We start from the raw sequence: 19938 nt of genomic DNA on the forward strand, positions 1-19938 counted from the left end.
TATTTAAACAGAAGAACGTATGCACGTGCCTGAAGAGGACGGAAACAAACAAAAAAAAAATTTGAACCCGGACGAGACGATCAGTCTCTTGGATGTTTGATCGCAGCTTGAGCCGCAAGACCTCGTGGCGCAACGGTAGCGCGTCTGACTCCAGATCAGAAGGCTGCGTGTTCGAATCACGTCGGGGTCATGGTATCCCTTTCCGAAAGGGATTTGTTTTACCCTAAATATAGGCGGTATCATTTTTCTCTTCCCCCCCCTGCTCGTACTTTCTCTTTAAACCAGTCTCGCAGGTTGTGGATTGCATGCAACAAAGGGGAGAGGAAAGCTTACACGTGGAAAGGGCTGAAGTCAAGAAATACGTAATAAAGGTGTTGGGGGCCACGGGAGGCGGCTCATTGTCCCGATAAAGCACGAGGAATGTAACTGAAATCATGGAAAATAGAAGATCAAACGGGAAATCCTTGAAGGAAAAATAAACAAAAGAAGGTACAGTTGCCACTCTTCAAAAGGAGGACAAAGGAGGCAGAATCTTAATAAAATGGAGCAGGAAAGAGAGAGAGGTGCGCACATTTACGGTTGAAGGCCGTTTATAAGTATCTTGAAAGATTATAGTAATTTGGTGAATGATCTCCAGGAGCACAATGAAAAGCACTTTAATTTTAAATCTATTGTGATTCGGGTTGTTCTGAAGAAAACTTAATGGTAAAACAGGTGGCAGAATGGGAAGTGGGTAAGAAAATTAAATGATATATCTGTTAATGATTGTTAATAAAATGCCTCTCAAGGACCCTGAGCAGTTCAAAGACTTCCCGGTTTAGAGGGTGTAGGGATAAATTGGGGGATTCTACCTTCACCCCAATAAATCCTTCAGTTGCCACAATAACAAACCAGAGAAAACTGCTTTGAATCTGCTGGCAATCTAGGAGCTGCTTGCAATAATCCTGTCCTGGCTAAATTTCCTATAGCAAATTAGGAGCGCCTTAATCTGACACCCCATTGTCCTGGGGATGCCCCTCCAGCCTTTTATGCATCTTAAATAATCTTAAAGCAATACTGAGTATAAAAGGGGGAAAAATCAATAAATGCAGTGTTTTCCACTGAAACAAAATATAAGTTCTTAATAGTTTTTAATGCATCTTTGCAAAGCTGTTTAGCAGTGTTGGATATATATTGAATTCACACAGCTGAGTATTTCTGTGGCTATTATACATGGCAGCATCTGAGTTTTATAGGAGACTTAATAGATTCCCATGTTAAGCTTCCATTGCAGTGTGCATTTCTTTACACTATTCATAGTTTTGCCAGATGGAGCCAGATAAAAACATTGAAAATTGTTTTTAAAATACTGTAAACAAAAATAGTATTATATTTCAGATTAAATACTATTGTGAGTTTCCAGCTTTTTAAGTTATAGTTCTCTAAAATTTCCTCAGAAAACCACAGAATCAAATTTTGGCACCACAAGCTAAGGTTTACAAGTTGATGGTGTGGCTCGTAAACTGGTACAGTGAATGTCCATCTATCCTATGACTCTTTTCTACATTCTCCTCTCATAGATCATGAGTTTCTTAGCGGGGTGGTGGGTTGAATGCATGGAAGACTAAACTGAACCTGGGACATCTGATTTGCAAATAAATGATAGGGGTGTTCACTTCAAAGATGTGGTTGATATACATGGAGATGATTCAGAAAATGTTATGGGTGAGAAAGAAAAGTAGAGATGCGATTACCAATTTTGGTGTCAAGTATATTATGCTTCCATGTGTGATCTCTCCAGTGTAACTTGCATCCTGTATCTTTTTCTTTAGAACTGGGATTTTTCCCCGTTTTTAATTGCCAGTGAAATATGCCACTTTATTTGATATCTGTGTTTTTATGAATGCTCACAGAGCTGATGAACATTGTAATAGTGTTCATTTGATAATACTGATAAATCATTTTGAAATCATTTCAAAACTGGCAGGAATCCAGGTGCATTAGTTAAGTAATATGTGTTTATTAATTACAAAAGCCATTAATGAATATATTTTTCCAAAGTATTGAAAGAAATCAAATTCTTAACCAGCATTATGCTTTCTTTCATAGGCCCACTATTTGGAGACATGGAGAATGTTACTGTAGATGTGCATATAAAAAGCAAGGAACAAGACATAGAAGGACAAAGTGTGAAAGAAGAAATTGATATTAAAACTCTGACTGACACTGAACTATGGAAGCAGCTTTGCTCGTATGGAGTTAACCCTGGACCAATATTACGTATGTATCAGATGCATGATGATCTTGGGAGACATAAAGGAAAGCTAAGCTCACTACTATAACCAAGTCTTGAAACACATTCAGTTTGAGGCAAGCTCATTTGATAAGGGAATAGAAGTGTAACTGCTTGAGATTCCTCTGTGTGTGTGTGTGTGTGTGTGTGAATATATAGCATTGCTGTTGTGCCATATATCCCCAAATAAGTACAGCTTATTCAGGAAGATATTCTGTTATATCTTGTGGGCTCTGGCTATGCTTCTGCATATTTTGCTACAAATTTTCCAAATCATGGATGTTGTTTAATGTACTCTTAGTTAAAAATAAGGACTTGTATATCCAAACTAGGCATTCTAAAACGATAAGCATTTACTAAATTCTCTAGATTTTTAATATGGCCGTACTTTTTTCTGGCCTTCAATCAGAAAGGTTCTGTTCTTCCACCAATATTTTTCAGCATTTTTATGATCAATGGTTTAGCTGAAGGGTAGAATGAATCCTTGTTGAGTTTCCAGATAACATTGCACAGGAAACACCTCAAAGAGAGGAGTACAATTCAAAATGGATATAGAAGTATCAGAAAGAGATCATTTTTCATTTTTGTATTGTTTCTGAATTTAGGTAAAAACAAACTGCATAGTTGTAAGATGAGAGGCACCTGGATTAATGGAGACAGATGTGAATAGCATCTCAAGGTTGACATTAGCTTTTGACAGGCCTTTTAAGAATGTTATAGATAAATTGGATTAAGTAAATAAATGCCATCAGATATAGTGAAAGGATTCCAGTGAATATTTGAAGTTGTTGGTTATTTAGCATATAGAAGAGAAAATCAAGGTGAGGATATGATTTCTTCAAGTATTTGAAGAATACTTAAGACAGCAGGTACACTATAATGCTTTAAGATGCTGGACTTGGCATGTGGACATTCAGGTTCAAATTCCCATTCAGTCGTGGAGTAGTACAGTGGGCAGTTTTAAGACAGGCTTTCATCCCAACTTATCTCACAGGGTTGTAGGGATAAAATAAGGCCTCACATATATACTGAGCTTCCAGAGAAGAAAGTGATGTATAAGTGTGAGATACCCTCTATGATTATCAAGTGCTCTGAATGTTTAAAATTTGCATTCAGTTATATGATATAGAGTAGAACAAAAAAAAATCAAAGCAAAGGATCAGGTTGGTCTATTTGTTTTAGCTTCCACAAGAACCGTTTATGAAAACAAGCTTCAGCAATTGATGAAGCAATGCCCAGGAGCAGCAGCTGGAGAGAAAAGCCGAAAGGTTGATTGTGAAACGGAAGATGTTGGAGCAAAAGGTAATGCCTAATAATCATTCGCTGAATGAAATGTTGCTCTCTCTGTGTATGAATATAATGATCACTTAGTGTTTGCTGTTATCAACAGATAAAATTAACATTAATTGGCTTTATTCATGTCTAGAGCAAGGTAATTTAAGGCCCATTGATTTCAGAGAATCTACCAAGTGAATTATTTTGTACAACAAACAATTTATGTCTGATGCCATAAGTAGCATGCTTATTGACATTGCTTTGTTCACATCCCAGAAACCTGTTTATTAGAACAAAATAAAAAACAGATCACCATGCAAAACCCTATAATCTTATATTTCAGCTGGAAGCTCTTTTCATATGAATGCACAGTCCAGTTGCTGGGCAGAATTAATTATACAGATAATATCTGAACAAACATTGGGAGAACTGTCCAATTCTCACTGTGTCTGGAGTAGTCTATTTCAAGAAATGTCAAAATTAATGGCTTTCTTTCACATATAACTCTGAATAATGTATTCAAACTTATTCAGAAAAACCCTAGCTAATATTAATTAGGTTTAGATGTAACGGCAAGTAAAGCAAGCGGCTGGTTTTCTCATGGCCACATTGGAGAACGAGAAAGAATAGCAACTGCTTCTGAAATGGGTAATGGGAGAATTGCTCAAAAGATGTTATTCTACCCCAGGACCAGCCGCGGAAGTCGTTCTTCAGAACAGTAACTTCAGCGTATCAGCAGAATGTGCCTGTAGTTCTGATAATGTAAGTTACACCAATTATGAAAATCTTGTGTCTATAGATAAATGCAAGCAATTACAGGTGAATATAAGCTGACGTATTTTGTGTCAGACTCCTGGCAAGTGAAGCAATTACTCCATTCACATAATTGGAAAGTATTTCAGTGGATTCTGTTAATGCATTAGGGCCTCAGGGGATCTGGAGCAAAATAGACTATTTGGGTATTTAAGAATGAGCCAATTATTACTGGAAAAGTGGTATTAAAGAAACTAGAAAAAACAAGCAAAACTATCTTCCATTGTATCCTTTTAAGCTCTGTTTGAGAAATGCTAATCATGTCTGTTAAATGTTGATAGATCCACAGTCTTCTGAGTATCTTGTTCCAGTCCAAATAGATCTTTTCCTTTTTTTCTTCTGATTCTAGCTCCAGGTTCAATGGTTTTGCAAACTCATCCCCAGGTGATTTTCACAGTACAGTACTGTTTCCAGTCAACTGAACGATTTACCTGGTTCCTGAGGATTTCTATATAGGTCCTCTCAAGTTGTGATGTTATAGATTTATAAGAGGGTATTCTGTTAGGAGTTCTCCAAATAGTTCATATACTTTGCTTTCAAGTTTGTATATTCTTTTCCTCTTTCTCTTCCTCCTCCACCTCCATGCTTGGGGCTCAGTATCCAAATAAATGAGCCCAGACTGGGTGGGTTGCATCAGACCACACAGAGGATGCAGTACAGAGCTGCCTCAGTATAAATTGTAACAATTGCCACAGCACATGAGACATCTAACTAGATCAGTGTTTCTCAACTTTGGCAACTTGAAGTTATGTGGACTTCAACTCCCAGAATTCCCTAGCCAGTATGGGGAATATTCTGGGAGTTGAAGTCCACATACCTTAAAGTTGCCAAGATGTAAAAAAGCCCCTGCCCTACAGTAGTACTATAGCATTCTGGAAACTACTGTGATGTCTGCTTCTTGATTTGGTCTACCTTGAAGGGCTGACAGCATTCTAGCTGATGAAGTTGGATTGTGGGAATATTGTTTTGGTCTTTCTGTTTCCATGGACAATTGTGGGGAAGAGGCTTTAATTCTCTTCTTTCCCTTTTGCATTTCTCCTCTCCACCTACAATTGCTACAGTTTGCAAAGAATGCAACTGCAGCTATTGTGCAAGCTGCACTGGTTACCAGTCTGTTTCTGGGTCCAATTCAAGGTGTTGGTTATGACCTTCAAAACCCTTTATAACACAAATCCAGGTTATCTTAGGAACTATCTCACTCCAGTGGGATGGGACCTCTCCACCCATTCTGGTAGAAAGGGCATATGTGGACCCCATTGGTCTAGGAATTCCAACAGGCAGGGTCCAGGAGAAGGAGCTTTTCTACTTGGCTCCCACCCTCTGGAACATTGTTCCCCTCAAGTGGAGATCCACCCCCATCGTTGTGACCTTCTCTAAGAGCTTCAAAACCTGGCTCTGCCAATTAGCCTGGGGCTTTGATGGGAACATTCTGTGTTGGAGGTCTTTAATGGATTAAATACAAGATCTCACCTCCACCCCATTAGTACTCTGTTTTATGTATTTATTTATTGGATTTTTATCCAGCTTTATTATTTTAACTTATTTAATTTCTGCTTATTCAACGTCTAGTATTTTATGATGTTTGTAAACCACCCAGAGTCTCTTGATAACGAGATGGGCAGCATCTACATTAAATAAATACATCTCAATTTTCTCAAGATTGGAAAATAAATGAAGCCTTTTTGCTAAGGAAAGGGAGGCTCCATTCCTATCCATCCAGCGGGGAGAACCTGAATATGTGTGCACATAATTTCTAATTCAACAATTAGCTCTGCATGTGATCTTTAGGGCCAAAATATTGTTGTGCTCTGTGCTATTAACAATGATAGGGATCACTTCAGGAGAATAAACTACCTCAGAGAATCGTCTTTCTTGAATTTTGGATGGCAGGTGTCTGTTTTCATTTCTCCATGTTTTCGGCCATTACATTGTACCTATAAGAATCCAAACCAATGCAGATTTTGGCAAAGGCATTGAACTTTAACAATTAATTCATGTGATTTCAGCCTATCCAATGTGTCAGCACACAAGAGTTAAGCTGTGTCCCCAAGAGGCCATTTTAAAAAAGTTATTTATCTGCAATGGATGCTTTTCAAGTGAACATTGTAGATCACTTTTTAAAACCCCTCCTTTATAGCCAATACAGAGAAACGTTTCACCTTCTAAGAATTACTCCTGTGTGTATGTAAGAGAGGTAGAACCTGGTCCATCTCTCAAAATGTGCTGCCAAGACAACCACCTTCAAGGTTGTATCACTAAATATACATTTTGAATTGTGTTGTGAGTAAGCATCGACTCCTTGCATGTGGCTGCGCTAATCACATTACCACTGTGTGGGGGAAAAACAGGCTTTTTATAGCCTGCTAACTTTGAGCTTCTGCTCACATTTAAGAACTTGTACTACCCCAGCACCATGCATCTAATACAGTCTTATCTTTTTGCAACCTCAGTTATGCTTTCTCTTCTGCCTTAGAAAGCACCTTTAGATGAAGTAACAGAACGCCAGAAGAAACTCTTGTCACCTGATTCTGAGCACAGTTTAGCCAAAATAGTAGCAGAAGTAAGTACTGTAACTGCTTGAGCAGGTCCCCAAAGATGTAATTTGTCTTGTAATACATACCTTGGCATCTGTATCATTATTATTTTTTTTCAAAAATGGGAAGCTGGAGTATTTAAAACAAACTGGCATTCTCAAGTAGAATTATATTTCCAGTAATGCCAAAAGAAACCAAATAGACTCTGAATGCCTGTTGGGGTGGAAAAAAGTGGGTGGCTTGTTACTTTATTGGGAAGGTACCAAACTAAAAGAAAACAATTAAACAAAAACGAGTTGACCATATCTAAAGTGGCAGTGATTTTGTGAGATGGACCATAATACGCATTTAAAAACCCAGAAAGCAGTGCTTCATGGTCAAAGAGAAAAAGACTTTTGACATGTGTAGGATACTTACATTGCACTTGTTGGCAACTGCTTAAATAAAGCAGCAGGGGTTTTCCCAGGTAGCACCGGTGCCTTCCACAGCAATAGTAGCAGCAACAGCAGCGTGATTCCAGGAAAAGACATGTTTGGTTTAAAGACTTGCTGACAGATCCCGTGTGAATGCCTTTGCAACTGCTAAAGCCACTTTATTTCCTTCAAATCAAAAAGTCAAAAATTAACATGCAGTTGTACTCCCAATATTTCTGAAATTTGATCAGAGAGGATAGATATTTGCCATGGAAGTTTCATGCTTATACCCTGTCCGTATGTTTCTTCATTAGTATCAACTTATCTATTAACAGCTTCAAGAGATATTACCAGAAGGTAAAATGGCGTCACATCGCTCACAAGGATTAAGGAAGAAAGTTGGCAATAGCTCTGAGACAAGCAAACAAAAGGTATCTTTGGAACTCAGTGTTTTAAAATCTTATATTAAACTTATAATTTGTTAAGGTAGAATTTTGAAACAAAATGTAAAATAAATTATTATTGAGGAATCGCACACAGCTCTAAACAGGTCAAATGATATGTTTCTCTTGAAAGTGGCCCAACTGCTAGAACTTTCTACTGTATGAACTTAATTAGACCAAAACTAAGAAACCCTGCATCAGCAGGAATGTAACATTCAGATCAAAAGTAGTTAAGGGTACTTACTACCTATCTGATTTGGTCACACTTGACTTGGCATATGATAGCCAGATCTAGCTCCCTCAAATTGAAGATCTTTTAAAAAAATTTTTTATTGCTTTTATATAAACATATTTAAACAAAAAAAATACATATAAAAACAAGACATGACATAACAATACAATACAATCAACAACAAAAATACAAAAAGAATACTTAACTTCCATTATTCCTAATCTTTCTAATCATTTTCAGGTGACTTCCTCGAATCCCCCCTATCTGCGTTTCTTCGTTAATCCTCATTAGCAATTTCTATTTCATAATTTTAAATCATATTTAATATCTACCTATATTTAATTTCTTATCATTTAACAATCATTATTTCATATTATCCTTAATACTAAACATTAAATTCTAAAACTACAACCTATAAACACCTCCAAGTCCATTTCAAACTAGTTGGTATAGCAATATTTCTTCAAATAATCCTTGAATTTTTTCCAATCTTCTTCCACCGACTCTTCTCCCTGGTCACGGATTTTCCCTGTCAGTTCAGCGAGTTCCATATAGTCCATCATTTTCATCTGCCATTCTTCCACCGTTGGTATTTCTTGTGTCTTCCAATTCTTAGCTATCAAAATTCTCACCGCTGTTGTGGCATACAGAAAGAAAGTAACATCTTTTTTGGGAATTTCTTTTCCGACTATACCCAATAAGAAGGCTTCTGGTTTCTTAATAAATGTATTTTTCAAAACTTTCTTTAATTCATTATAAATCTTTTCCCAGAAGTCTTTTACTATGGGGCAAGTCCACCACATGTGGTAAAAGGTTCCTTCTACAGCTTTACATTTCCAGCATTTATTAGCATATGTATGGTAAATTTTAGCAAGTTTAACCGGTGTTAAATACCACCTATACATCATCTTCATCATATTTTCTTTCAAAACATTACATGCTGTAAACTTAATACCCTTTTTCCACATCCTCTCCCAGTCCTCCATCATAATGTTATGCCCCACATCATTAGCCCAATCAATCATCACTGATTTCACTTGTTCATCTTCTGTGTGCCACTCCAGCAATAAATTATACATCTTGGAAAGATTCTTTAATTTTGTATCTATCAGTATCTATCTAATTTTGTATCTATCAGTTTCCAATTTGGATTTCTCTATTTGAAAACCTCTTTTTTATCCATTTTATACACTTCATTCATTTGGTAATATTGAAACCAATCGTCAACATTATCTTTCAACTGCTCATATGTTTTTATCTTAAATTGGTCTCCTTCTTGTACCAATATATCCTTATATTTCAGCCACTTGGTTTCCATATTTGACCTTTTCTGGGTCTTAGCCTCTAGTGGCGAAATCCACCTGGGTGTTTTACTTTCTAACAGGTCTTTATATCTCATCCACACATTAATCAATGACTTTCTAATTATATGATTTTTAAAGCCTTTGTGGACCTTTATCTTATCGTACCATAAATATGCATGCCATCCAAATACATTGTCAAAACCTTCCAAATCTAATACATCTGTATTCTCTAACACAAACCAATCTCTCAACCAGCAAAAAGCAGCAGCTTCAAAATAAAGTTTCAAATCTGGCAGGGAGAAGCCCCCTCTATCTTTTGAATCTGTTAACAGCTTGAACTTAATTCTAGGTTTTTTCCCCTGCCAGATGAATTTCGATAATACCTTTTGCCATTCTTTAAAACAATTCAACTTTTCAATAATTGGAAGTACTTGAAATAGAAACAACATTTTTGGCAATACATTCATCTTAACAACTGAGATTCGGCCAAATTGAAGATTTTTGACTAAAATATTATAGGTGCTGAGGAGGCACGATTAAAGTACTTTTTAAATTTGCATATAATCTGGGCTACTTTCAGATGGGAGGTTCATAGCGCTATTCTTTCTCCATCTGAGACATCTTTAGAGTTCTCTCCAGGCTTTCAGAGCAGTAGAAGATATTCTGGATTTGGGGGGAATGCTTGGGGCGAAATGACCACCTTTTTCCATTCCCACTCTCCAGAAACACACTATATTGTAAACTGCTCAGAGCCAGGGCTACAAACCAATCTCGACAGTGTTTATTTTCCAAGTGGGTAGGGAAAAATCCCTGCTTTTTTTTTTCATCACTACCCAAAATCTTTTCATACACTTTACCATAAAGGTGAGTCTTACAAAGTGCTCTAAAGGTGTTTTGAAACAGAAGGCCCCTAATACTGCTTGTTTAGAAGCGTTTTCTAGCCTTTCCATCTCCCTTGTGGGGGGAAATATAGAAATGTGGAGAAATTAGAATACAAACTGAAGATTACAATGTCTACAAACAATTTCCACAAGACTTTTTGAGACAGAGAAGTGCTAAAAACTTCTGGCAGCACATTTAAACCCTAAAGTCTACTTTTAAGCTTGCAGGAATGACATAGCTGAGAAAATTTTATAAACCATCCAAAATATTTATAGGCCCCTGACTTTCCTCTACATATCAAACCTATTTATTGTATTGAACTTTCTTCAGCAAGGAATTAATAATATTCTAGAGGCCTTAAATGTGTTTAAAACAGAGTAAGTTACAGGGAGCTAACCTTTTTAGTTGTTCTCTTCATTGTTGTCCCTCCTGACCTCTTATTTCTTCTTGTGTAGAGAAGATAAAAATAGTAGCATTGCTGAAGGCTTTATTGGCACAAGAGACTTTAGATCATAAGGCATAAGAATAGCTTTGTTTGAAAAGCATCTTCACTTGAAAAATGCTTTAAATCCTTCTTAATGTAGCTGCTAATCTCTGAAATATTAGGCAGAAATTATTTTTAACACATTTTTTTTCTATTGGCTCTTGTGACCATGAATAATGACACAAGATAAAACCTTGAATGATTAATTCCAATCCACTCCCTCCAAAAGATGAAACGCTGTGGTTGTATCTAAAGACTTTTGCCTGTTCTTTTATGCTTTCCTTTTTGTATCTGGGGGAAATATGGGGCATGTTTATAGTATTAGTGTGGTATCCTTTGGAGGAGATATTCTTGAAGACTTTTGATGTCTTTGTAGTAATGTCTTGTGGATTATTGCAGATTAATACTAAATAGGTTGAAAAGTTTGTGCACACAATGTCAAATCTGCAGACAGTCAGTTCTGTAACTACATAGATCCCAAAGCAGAACAACTCTTTATCATGCTGGCTGGGGAATTTCTGGGAGTTGAAATCCAGGCATCTTGCCCAGGTTGAAAAGGTAAACAATAGCAGGTCTGCTAGTAATTTTCTTTCATCAGCCACCAAGGTATTCTTTGAGGCCTTCACTTCATTGTTTATTTTCTTTTCATGCCTGAGGGCTGGCAGTTTGTGTTCATCAGGACTGGCATTTCTATTTTGGCTATTTAAAGGTAGGCAGGTATGTATTTCAGAGCTCAAGCTAGAATTTGGAGAGCTCAGTGAGAAGAAACAGTATACTAGGAACAAAGTATTCAAGAGCAGGAAGGAGAAATTGCATCCAGTAAACAGACAAGATTTAGTTCCGAATCTACATTCAAGGACAAACCTTAAATAATGAGTAAGAGGTAGGTCATTGCCTAAGATGAAAGCAATACATTTCCTCCTAGGGAGCAACATCAAACTTGAAAACTATATTGAATAAGTCAGTTGCAATAGTGGCTGTTAATCAGGTGCTGCAGTTTATTGACTGGATATATATTTTGCCTTATCCCTAGCAGCTAAGGAACTTTCCTCTTCTTTATCTCACAATAATAATCCACTTTGGTGGGCTGGGCACTGGGAGTAATTTATTCAAAGTCACTGAATGAGCTCTGTTGTAAATGGGTCTTTCCAATGATGGTCTAATATTGCCACAGTACTTGGTACCAGGCTTCAAATCATATATCTGCCTTTGTTGTGTTGGATGGGCTTTTAACAGAAAAGAGGATTATACATTTAAGGATAATTTATTAGGCAGTTAGCTCTAGCAATAAGCTTTGGTTTTCTCTACTACGTTTTTGTATCTTTTACAAATTACCGTATATACTTGAGTATAAGCCGACTCGAGTATAAGCCGAGACCCCCAATTTCACCCCCAAAAACTGGAAAAAGTTATTGACTCGAGTATAAGCCGATCCGCCGTTCTGCAAGCCTCTGCCGCCAGCAGAGGCTCGATCCGCCATTTTGCAAGCCTGAATACACAGGAATACCCTGTGTGGCCAAGGCTCGTCGGCAGGTCTCCGTTCCTCCTGCCGACCTTTGGGGAGGTTTGGGCGCCTCCCCAAACCTCCCCAAACCTCGGCAGGTCTCCGTTCCTGTTTGGGGAGGTTTGGGCGCCTCCCCAAACCTCCCCAAACCTCGGCAGGTCTCCGTTCCTCCGCGCAGACCTGCCGACCTTTGGGGAGGTTTGGGCGCCTCCCCAAACGTCCCCAAACCTCGGCAGGTCTCCGTTCCTGTTTGGGGAGGTTTGGGCGCCTCCCCAAACCTCCCCAAACCTCGGCAGGTCTCCGTTCCTCCGCGCAGACCTGCCGACGTTTGGGGAGGTTTGGGCGCCTCCCCAAACCTCCCCAAACCTCGGCAGGTCTCCGTTCCTGTTTGGGGAGGTTTGGGCGCCTCCCCAAACCTCCCCAAACCTCGGCAGGTCTCCGTTCCTCCGCGCAGACCTGCCGACCTTTGGGGAGGTTTGGGCGCCTCCCCAAACCTCCCCAGGTCTCCGTTCCTGTTTGGGGAGGTTTGGGCGCCTCCCCAAACGTCCCCAAACCTCGGCAGGTCTCCGTTCCTGTTTGGGGAGGTTTGGGCGCCTCCCCAAACCTCCCCAAACCTCGGCAGGTCTCCGTTCCTCCGCGCAGACCTGCCGACCTTTGGGGAGGTTTGGGCGCCTCCCCAAACGTCCCCAAACCTCGGCAGGTCTCCGTTCCTGTTTGGGGAGGTTTGGGCGCCTCCCCAAACCTCCCCAAACCTCGGCAGGTCTCCGTTCCTCCTGCCGACCTTTGGGGAGGTTTGGGCGCCTCCCCAAACCTCGGCAGGTCTCCGTTCCTCCTGCCGACCTTTGGGGAGGTTTGGGCGCCTCCCCAAACCTCGGCAGGTCTCCGTTCCTCCGCGCAGACCTGCCGACCTTTGGGGAGGTTTGGGCGCCTCCCCAAACCTCCCCAAACCTCGGCAGGTCTCCGTTCCTGTTTGGGGAGGTTTGGGCGCCTCCCCAAACCTCCCCAAACCTCGGCAGGTCTCCGTTCCTCCGCGCAGACCTGCCGACGTTTGGGGAGGTTTGGGGAGGCGCCCAAACCTCCCCAAAGGTCGGCAGGAAGAACGGAGACCTGCCGAGGTTTGGGGAGGTTTGGGGAGGCGCCCAAACCTCCCCAAAGGTCGGCAGGTCTGCGCGGAGGAATGGAGACCTGCCGAGGTTTGGGGAGGTTTGGGGAGGCGCCCAAACCTCCCCAAACAGGAACGGAGACCTGCCGAGGTTTGGGGAGGTTTGGGGAGGCGCCCAAACCTCCCCAAAGGTCGGCAGGTCTGCGCGGAGGAACGGAGACCTGCCGAGGTTTGGGGAGGTTTGGGGAGGCGCCCAAACCTCCCCAAACAGGAACGGAGACCTGCCGAGGTTTGGGGACGTTTGGGGAGGCGCCCAAACCTCCCCAAAGGTCGGCAGGTCTGCGCGGAGGAACGGAGACCTGCCGAGGTTTGGGGAGGTTTGGGGAGGCGCCCAAACCTCCCCAAACAGGAACGGAGACCTGCCGAGGTTTGGGGACGTTTGGGGAGGCGCCCAAACCTCCCCAAAGGTCGGCAGGTCTGCGCGGAGGAACGGAGACCTGCCGAGGTTTGGGGAGGTTTGGGGAGGCGCCCAAACCTCCCCAAACAGGAACGGAGACCTGCCGAGGTTTGGGGACGTTTGGGGAGGCGCCCAAACTTCCCCAAAGGTCGGCAGGTCTGCGCGGAGGAACGGAGACCTGCCGAGGTTTGGGGACGTTTGGGGAGGCGCCCAAACCTCCCCAAAGGTCGGCAGGTCTGCGCGGAGGAACGGAGACCTGCCGAGGTTTGGGGAGGTTTGGGGAGGCGCCCAAACCTCCCCAAACAGGAACGGAGACCTGCCGAGGTTTGGGGACGTTTGGGGAGGCGCCCAAACCTCCCCAAAGGTCGGCAGGTCTGCGCGGAGGAACGGAGACCTGCCGAGGTTTGGGGAGGTTTGGGGAGGCGCCCAAACCTCCCCAAACAGGAACGGAGACCTGCCGAGGTTTGGGGACGTTTGGGGAGGCGCCCAAACCTCCCCAAAGGTCGGCAGGTCTGCGCGGAGGAACGGAGACCTGCCGAGGTTTGGGGAGGTTTGGGGAGGCGCCCAAACCTCCCCAAACAGGAACGGAGACCTGCCGAGGTTTGGGGACGTTTGGGGAGGCGCCCAAACCTCCCCAAAGGTCGGCAGGTCTGCGCGGAGGAACGGAGACCTGCCGAGGTTTGGGGACGTTTGGGGAGGCGCCCAAACCTCCCCAAAGGTCGGCAGGTCTGCGCGGAGGAACGGAGACCTGCCGAGGTTTGGGGAGGTTTGGGGAGGCGCCCAAACCTCCCCAAACAGGAACGGAGACCTGCCGAGGTTTGGGGACGTTTGGGGAGGCGCCCAAACCTCCCCAAAGGTCGGCAGGTCTGCGCGGAGGAACGGAGACCTGCCGAGGTTTGGGGACGTTTGGGGAGGCGCCCAAACCTCCCCAAAGGTCGGCAGGAAGAACGGAGACCTGCCGAGGTTTGGGGAGGTTTGGGGAGGCGCCCAAACCTCCCCAAAGGTCGGCAGGTCTGCGCGGAGGAACGGAGACCTGCCGAGGTTTGGGGAGGTTTGGGGAGGCGCCCAAACCTCCCCAAACAGGAACGGAGACCTGCCGAGGTTTGGGGACGTTTGGGGAGGCGCCCAAACCTCCCCAAAGGTCGGCAGGTCTGCGCGGAGGAACGGAGACCTGCCGAGGTTTGGGGAGGTTTGGGGAGGCGCCCAAACCTCCCCAAACAGGAACGGAGACCTGCCGAGGTTTGGGGACGTTTGGGGAGGCGCCCAAACCTCCCCAAAGGTCGGCAGGAGGAACGGAGACCTGCCGAGGTTTGGGGAGGTTTGGGGAGGCGCCCAAACCTCCCCAAAGGTCGGCAGGAGGAACGGAGACCTGCCGAGGTTTGGGGAGGTTTGGGGAGGCGCCCAAACCTCCCCAAAGGTCGGCAGGAGGAACGGAGACCTGCCGAGGTTTGGGGAGGCGCCCAAACCTCCCCAAACGTCGGCAGGTCTGCGCGGAGGAACGGAGACCTGCCGAGGTTTGGGGAGGCGCCCAAACCTCCCCAAACGTCGGCAAGTCTCCGTTCCTCCGCGCCCTGCCTGCCTGCTTCTTTCCGCTGCGGAAAGAAGCAGGCAGGCAAGGCGCGGAGTTTGGGGAGGTGCGCGCGCACCTCCCCAAACCTCCCCAAACTTCGGCAGGTCTCGGACGGCGGTGGCTTGGGAGAGGTGCGGGCGATCCCGGAAGCACCAAAGCCTCGGCCGCGCACAAGTCCTCGGTAAGTTTTTTTGTTGACTGGAGTATAAGCCGAAGTGGAATTTTTCAGCCCAAAAAGTGGGCTGAAAAATTCGGCTTATACTCAAGTATATACGGTACTGCACTTTCCCTTCGGTTCCTGGCAAATGTTTAATAAACTGGAGGACAATAAGATGGAATCATTTGGGGCAAAGTACTACACATGCATATTTTTTTTTAAAAAAACTTATATTTTTGTAGTTCCAGACAGAGAACAAGACTGGTTGACATCATAAAAACCAAACAACTTATTGATTATATTACTTTGTTGTTTGTATGTACACTTGAGAGCTTTTGCACCAAGGCAAATTCCTAGTGTATCCTATCACATTTGGCCAATAAAGAATTCTATTCTGTTCCATTCCTATTCCTATTCCTACTCTTATCCTTATCCTTACCTTCTTCTCTCCTCCCAACCCCATTCCATTCCAATACAAAGGCACAAAGATACTATGTTGACTATTCATTCCTTGGATGACCTCAGAAATGGTCTTAAATAGTTTCCCAAAAGAACAGAACAGTTTTGAATTACACCCAGAAACCTATTAACTACATTGCAGCAACCCTAGAACAAGTGTTGTTTAACTATGATGACTTTGATTTGCCTATATATGGCTTGCTATATTTTGTACTCATTGCCATTTCTGAGTAGTCCCATATGAAGCACATTACTGTAAATATAAACTGGTAAGTGGTAAATGCATGAGTCTCAACAGCTTTCACTAAAAAGGGAAAGTATGATAATTCTCCAGAATATTGAATCAAAGGATGGCTTTTTGAGGAGAAGGTAAATCGTTGCTTCTTTCAAGGCCAGTGAAAACAAGTCTGTCTCAGTAAAGAGAACTGTTTCTAGGACCAGAATTGTCATAATCCCCACTCTCCCAAAATAACCAGAAGAGATATGGATTCTACCCTGGGAGGTCAGGTTGGCTCCAATCCTGCTGGCTTTTTGTAAGAGTCTGAAAATGTGATTTTGCCACCCGTCATGGGAACCTGGAAGTGGAGTAGAATCTATATTGAGTGCTATTGATGGATGTAAGAATACCTTGGCTATGAATTTTATAGTATGATTTTTATACTTGTTTATGTTTTATTGTTCTCAAATTGTGCTTAAGGAATTGTCAAATCCCCTGAAGAAGATAATTTCTTTAGTTTACAAAACAATGTGCATTTCATGTATTTATGGTCACACCAATTCATAAATTCATCATTCTTTTTCAGAAAAGTGATACGCTGCACATTGATTATGGTCGTCCTGATGCGAGCACCGTAGGAACTAGGTAAAGTTCTTGAGAATTATCATAATGAAGGAAGCCTAAGAAGCTCTTCAATGCTTTTCCAAGTGGTTTCCAAGTAATGAAGAAAAACTAGCACTTATTAGGCAACCCCCCCCCAAACACAATACACAAAAGCCATAATAAAGAAAAACTAGCGCTTATTAGACAATCCCTCCAACAAACCTATTTTGTTGAAACAAAACATGATTTCCACAGAAATCATCTGTAGCTGCTCTGAAAAGTTGAAAATACTAAAAACAATTTACCTAATTGATGATTACAAGCTTCCATATGGATTAAAAGAAAGTGTTAAGAAAACCTCCAAGGAGTGAGTTTGTAATATTTTAAACTAAAAGTGAGTAAGATAGTGGGAATGACTTTCTAATGAGAAAAAGGCAAACATAGCAGCTATAGGATAGTCGAGATATTCAATGCTTCAACAATTAGCCTAACAAAACAATTGCTAGACAAAAGGCCACAAATGCTGTTAAAGATAGGATCAAAAACTGTCACTTTGCATGGATTTTTTTCTTTTGTTGTATAGGAGTTCCTGTCAGTAACTTGTACCTGTTAGATGCAAGCCTCATCAAAATTCTGTGGCTCCAGTTTCTTTGTATTAGGTGCTATTATGTTAATTTTCAACCTATTGTGAATTACTGAAATATTAGTTATTTGTATCCTTTCATAAACATGTTCTAATTTGCAGCAGCTGAAGTTCTCTAATATGCTTCTTTTCCAGGGTAGGCAAATATTGGTCTAGTCAGACACTACATATCTCAACAGAAAAAACACTAGCATTTTTTTTCCTTTTGGATTTTGGAAGCACAATCAGCTAATATATTGCCTTTTGTGTTTTTAGTTCTCGAAGAAGAACATTAAGAGAGACTCCTCCTTCACTTAAGAAACAGCCTGAAAACAAGCCACAAAAAACATGTGAAAAACCAGCTGAACGTCTTATACCAATGCGGATAAAGATTGCTGTGTTTTGTATCTTTGTTTTCCTTTTCTTTGTATATGTAACTATGGAAACCAGTCCATTCATGACCTTCTTTAGCAGAACATGAGCCCCTCCCTTCCTTGAGAGATTGGTGGGAGATCAAGGAAGGCACTTCGGTTAGCTATTTAGGAACAAGTGATTTCAGTAACTCATTAAACAGCAAATGGGATAATCCAGTTTGTGTGTGTGTTTGTTTTAAAATATTTTTTTTTATAAATGCTTCTCTAAACTAGAAGATGGGGCAGCATTTGATTCTTTACTATTTCTGTCTTAACTGCATAGTTTGCAGGGAGGTTATTAATTAATTTTATGAAAATGTTTTATCTGGTATTTTTCCCTATTTTAATTTAGAAAGTGAACTGTCAGCTCCAGAAATCAAGAAAAACATGCTGAGGTTGTTCTAAGCCATTTCCTTATTGTTCCTTGCCTGTAGATTAGGGGTGTCAAACTCAATTTCATTGAGGGCCACATCAGCATTGTGGTTGCCCTCAGGGGCCGGGTGGGTATGGCCAGGGTGGGCGCGGCCTACTGGGTGGGCGCAGCTGGAGTGCGTATGGCCTACTGGGTGGGCAAGGCCAGCTCTACATCATTGGCATCAAGGGTGCCTCTGGGGGCCTGGGCAGGAGTGGGACAGATCTGGGGATCTCTGGCAGAAGGAGGGTCTCTGGGCCAGGGCCAAGGCAGCGGTGACCGTTCCCTCACAGTTTCCAGGATGGCTTCGGGAGCCACATGAAACCACTTCGCGGGCCAGATCTGCCCCCCCGGGTCTTCTGTTTGACATGTCTGCTGTAGACAGAAATCGTTTCAAATCAAAGCAGACTACTTGCATCATACTACTTGCATACTCTGAGAACTCTTAAGAAGGAACCCTCTTAACTCTCTTCCTACACCACTGGTGGCAAACCTATGGCACGCTTGCCCCGGAGATGGACTGGCCCCTGCTGCCCTGGCCCCGGCCACCCAGTCTGCCAGGACCACTGTGACCACGCCCACCTGGCACCCAGTGATAGATAGGTGGGTTTTGGGTTGCAGTTTGGGCACTGGATCTCTAAAAAGTTTGCCATCACTGTCCTACACACTATCTAAACCTCACGAGCTTTTGGTCTTCTGGAATACACTCCCTCCCTCCTGAGAATCCAGACTACATTCCACTACATGAATGATTCTCTTAGTAGTTTCTCCCTTGCCCCATCCTTATCTCTAGTATATGAAGAGGTCTTCCTGCCCTCCAATGCAGAGAGCTGTCAAAAAAGGTCACTGCTGCAACCACCCAACCAACGGCCCACCACTCTCTTAACATGTGACATGTAAAAAGGGGGCAGAGTTCCAATTGTGTGGTTGTGGCTGTCATCTTGCCCTTTTAGGACCCTGTGGGCTACTTTGCTAGAGAACTGAGGTTAGGTCCAATAAACCTCATCTCAACTTGATTCCTGAGCTCAATAGCAGTAGCACTTAGACTTACCGTATTTTTCGGACCATAAGACCCACCTGACCATAAGACGCACCCAGTTTTTAGAGCAGGAAAACAAGAAAAAAAATATTCTGAACCAAATAGTACCAGTATACTAAAACAGGGCTTTTCAACCTTTTCATCCATTGTACCACTTTTAGGACAAGGCAATGTCACCCAGCAACGTGTCAAAAACTTGACGCCCCCCCCCTAAAAAAGGAAAAAAATGATAAAGTACAGGTAGTCCTCGACTTACAATGATTCACTTAGTGACCGTTCAAAGTTACGACACTGAAAAAAGTGACTTATGACCATTTTTCACACTTATGACCGTTGCAGCATCCCCAGGGTCATGTGATTTACATTCTGATGCTTGGCAATCGATTCATATTTATGATGGTCACATTGTTCCAGGTCATGTGATCGCCTTTTGCAACCTTCTGACAAGCAAAGTTAGTGGGGAAACCAGATTCACTTAACAATCATGTTACTAATTTAATTTCTCTCTCTCCTTCTCTTTCTCTCCCTCTCTCCTCCTCCCTCTTTCTTTCTCCTCTCCTTCTTTCTCTTTCCTTTTCCTTCTTTCCCTATTTTTCTCTTTCCCTCTATTTCTCCCTCTTTCTCTCTCTCCCTGTTTCCCTCCCTTTCTTTCTCCTTCTCTCTCTCTCTTTTTCTCTTTCCCTCTATTTCTCCCTCTTCCTCTATTTCCCTCCCTCTTTCTTTCTCCTTGT

General features: G+C 42.5%; 1 protein-coding gene across 2 annotated transcripts; it reads left to right on the top strand.

Moving 5' to 3' along the window:
* Positions 1 to 296: 296 nt before the first annotated feature.
* Positions 297 to 17919, top strand: LEMD1 (LEM domain containing 1). Of its 2 annotated transcripts, XM_081322802.1 has the most exons (8): positions 297 to 489; positions 2089 to 2259; positions 3455 to 3574; positions 4236 to 4309; positions 6834 to 6920; positions 7643 to 7738; positions 16705 to 16763; positions 17620 to 17919. In XM_081322802.1, exons 2-8 carry the CDS (start codon positions 2106 to 2108, stop codon positions 17822 to 17824), a joined length of 795 nt encoding a protein of 264 aa, XP_081178928.1. In that variant the 5' UTR covers positions 297 to 489; positions 2089 to 2105; the 3' UTR covers positions 17825 to 17919. The 2 variants fall into 2 exon arrangements, with proteins under 2 accessions (XP_081178928.1, XP_081178929.1); XM_081322803.1 differs by lacking the exon at positions 6834 to 6920.
* The last annotated feature ends 2019 nt before the right edge of the window (positions 17920 to 19938 follow it).

This window comes from Vipera berus, assembly GCF_964194415.1.
Source record: "Vipera berus genome assembly, chromosome: 3".
Taxonomy (NCBI): Eukaryota; Metazoa; Chordata; class Lepidosauria; order Squamata; family Viperidae; genus Vipera; species Vipera berus.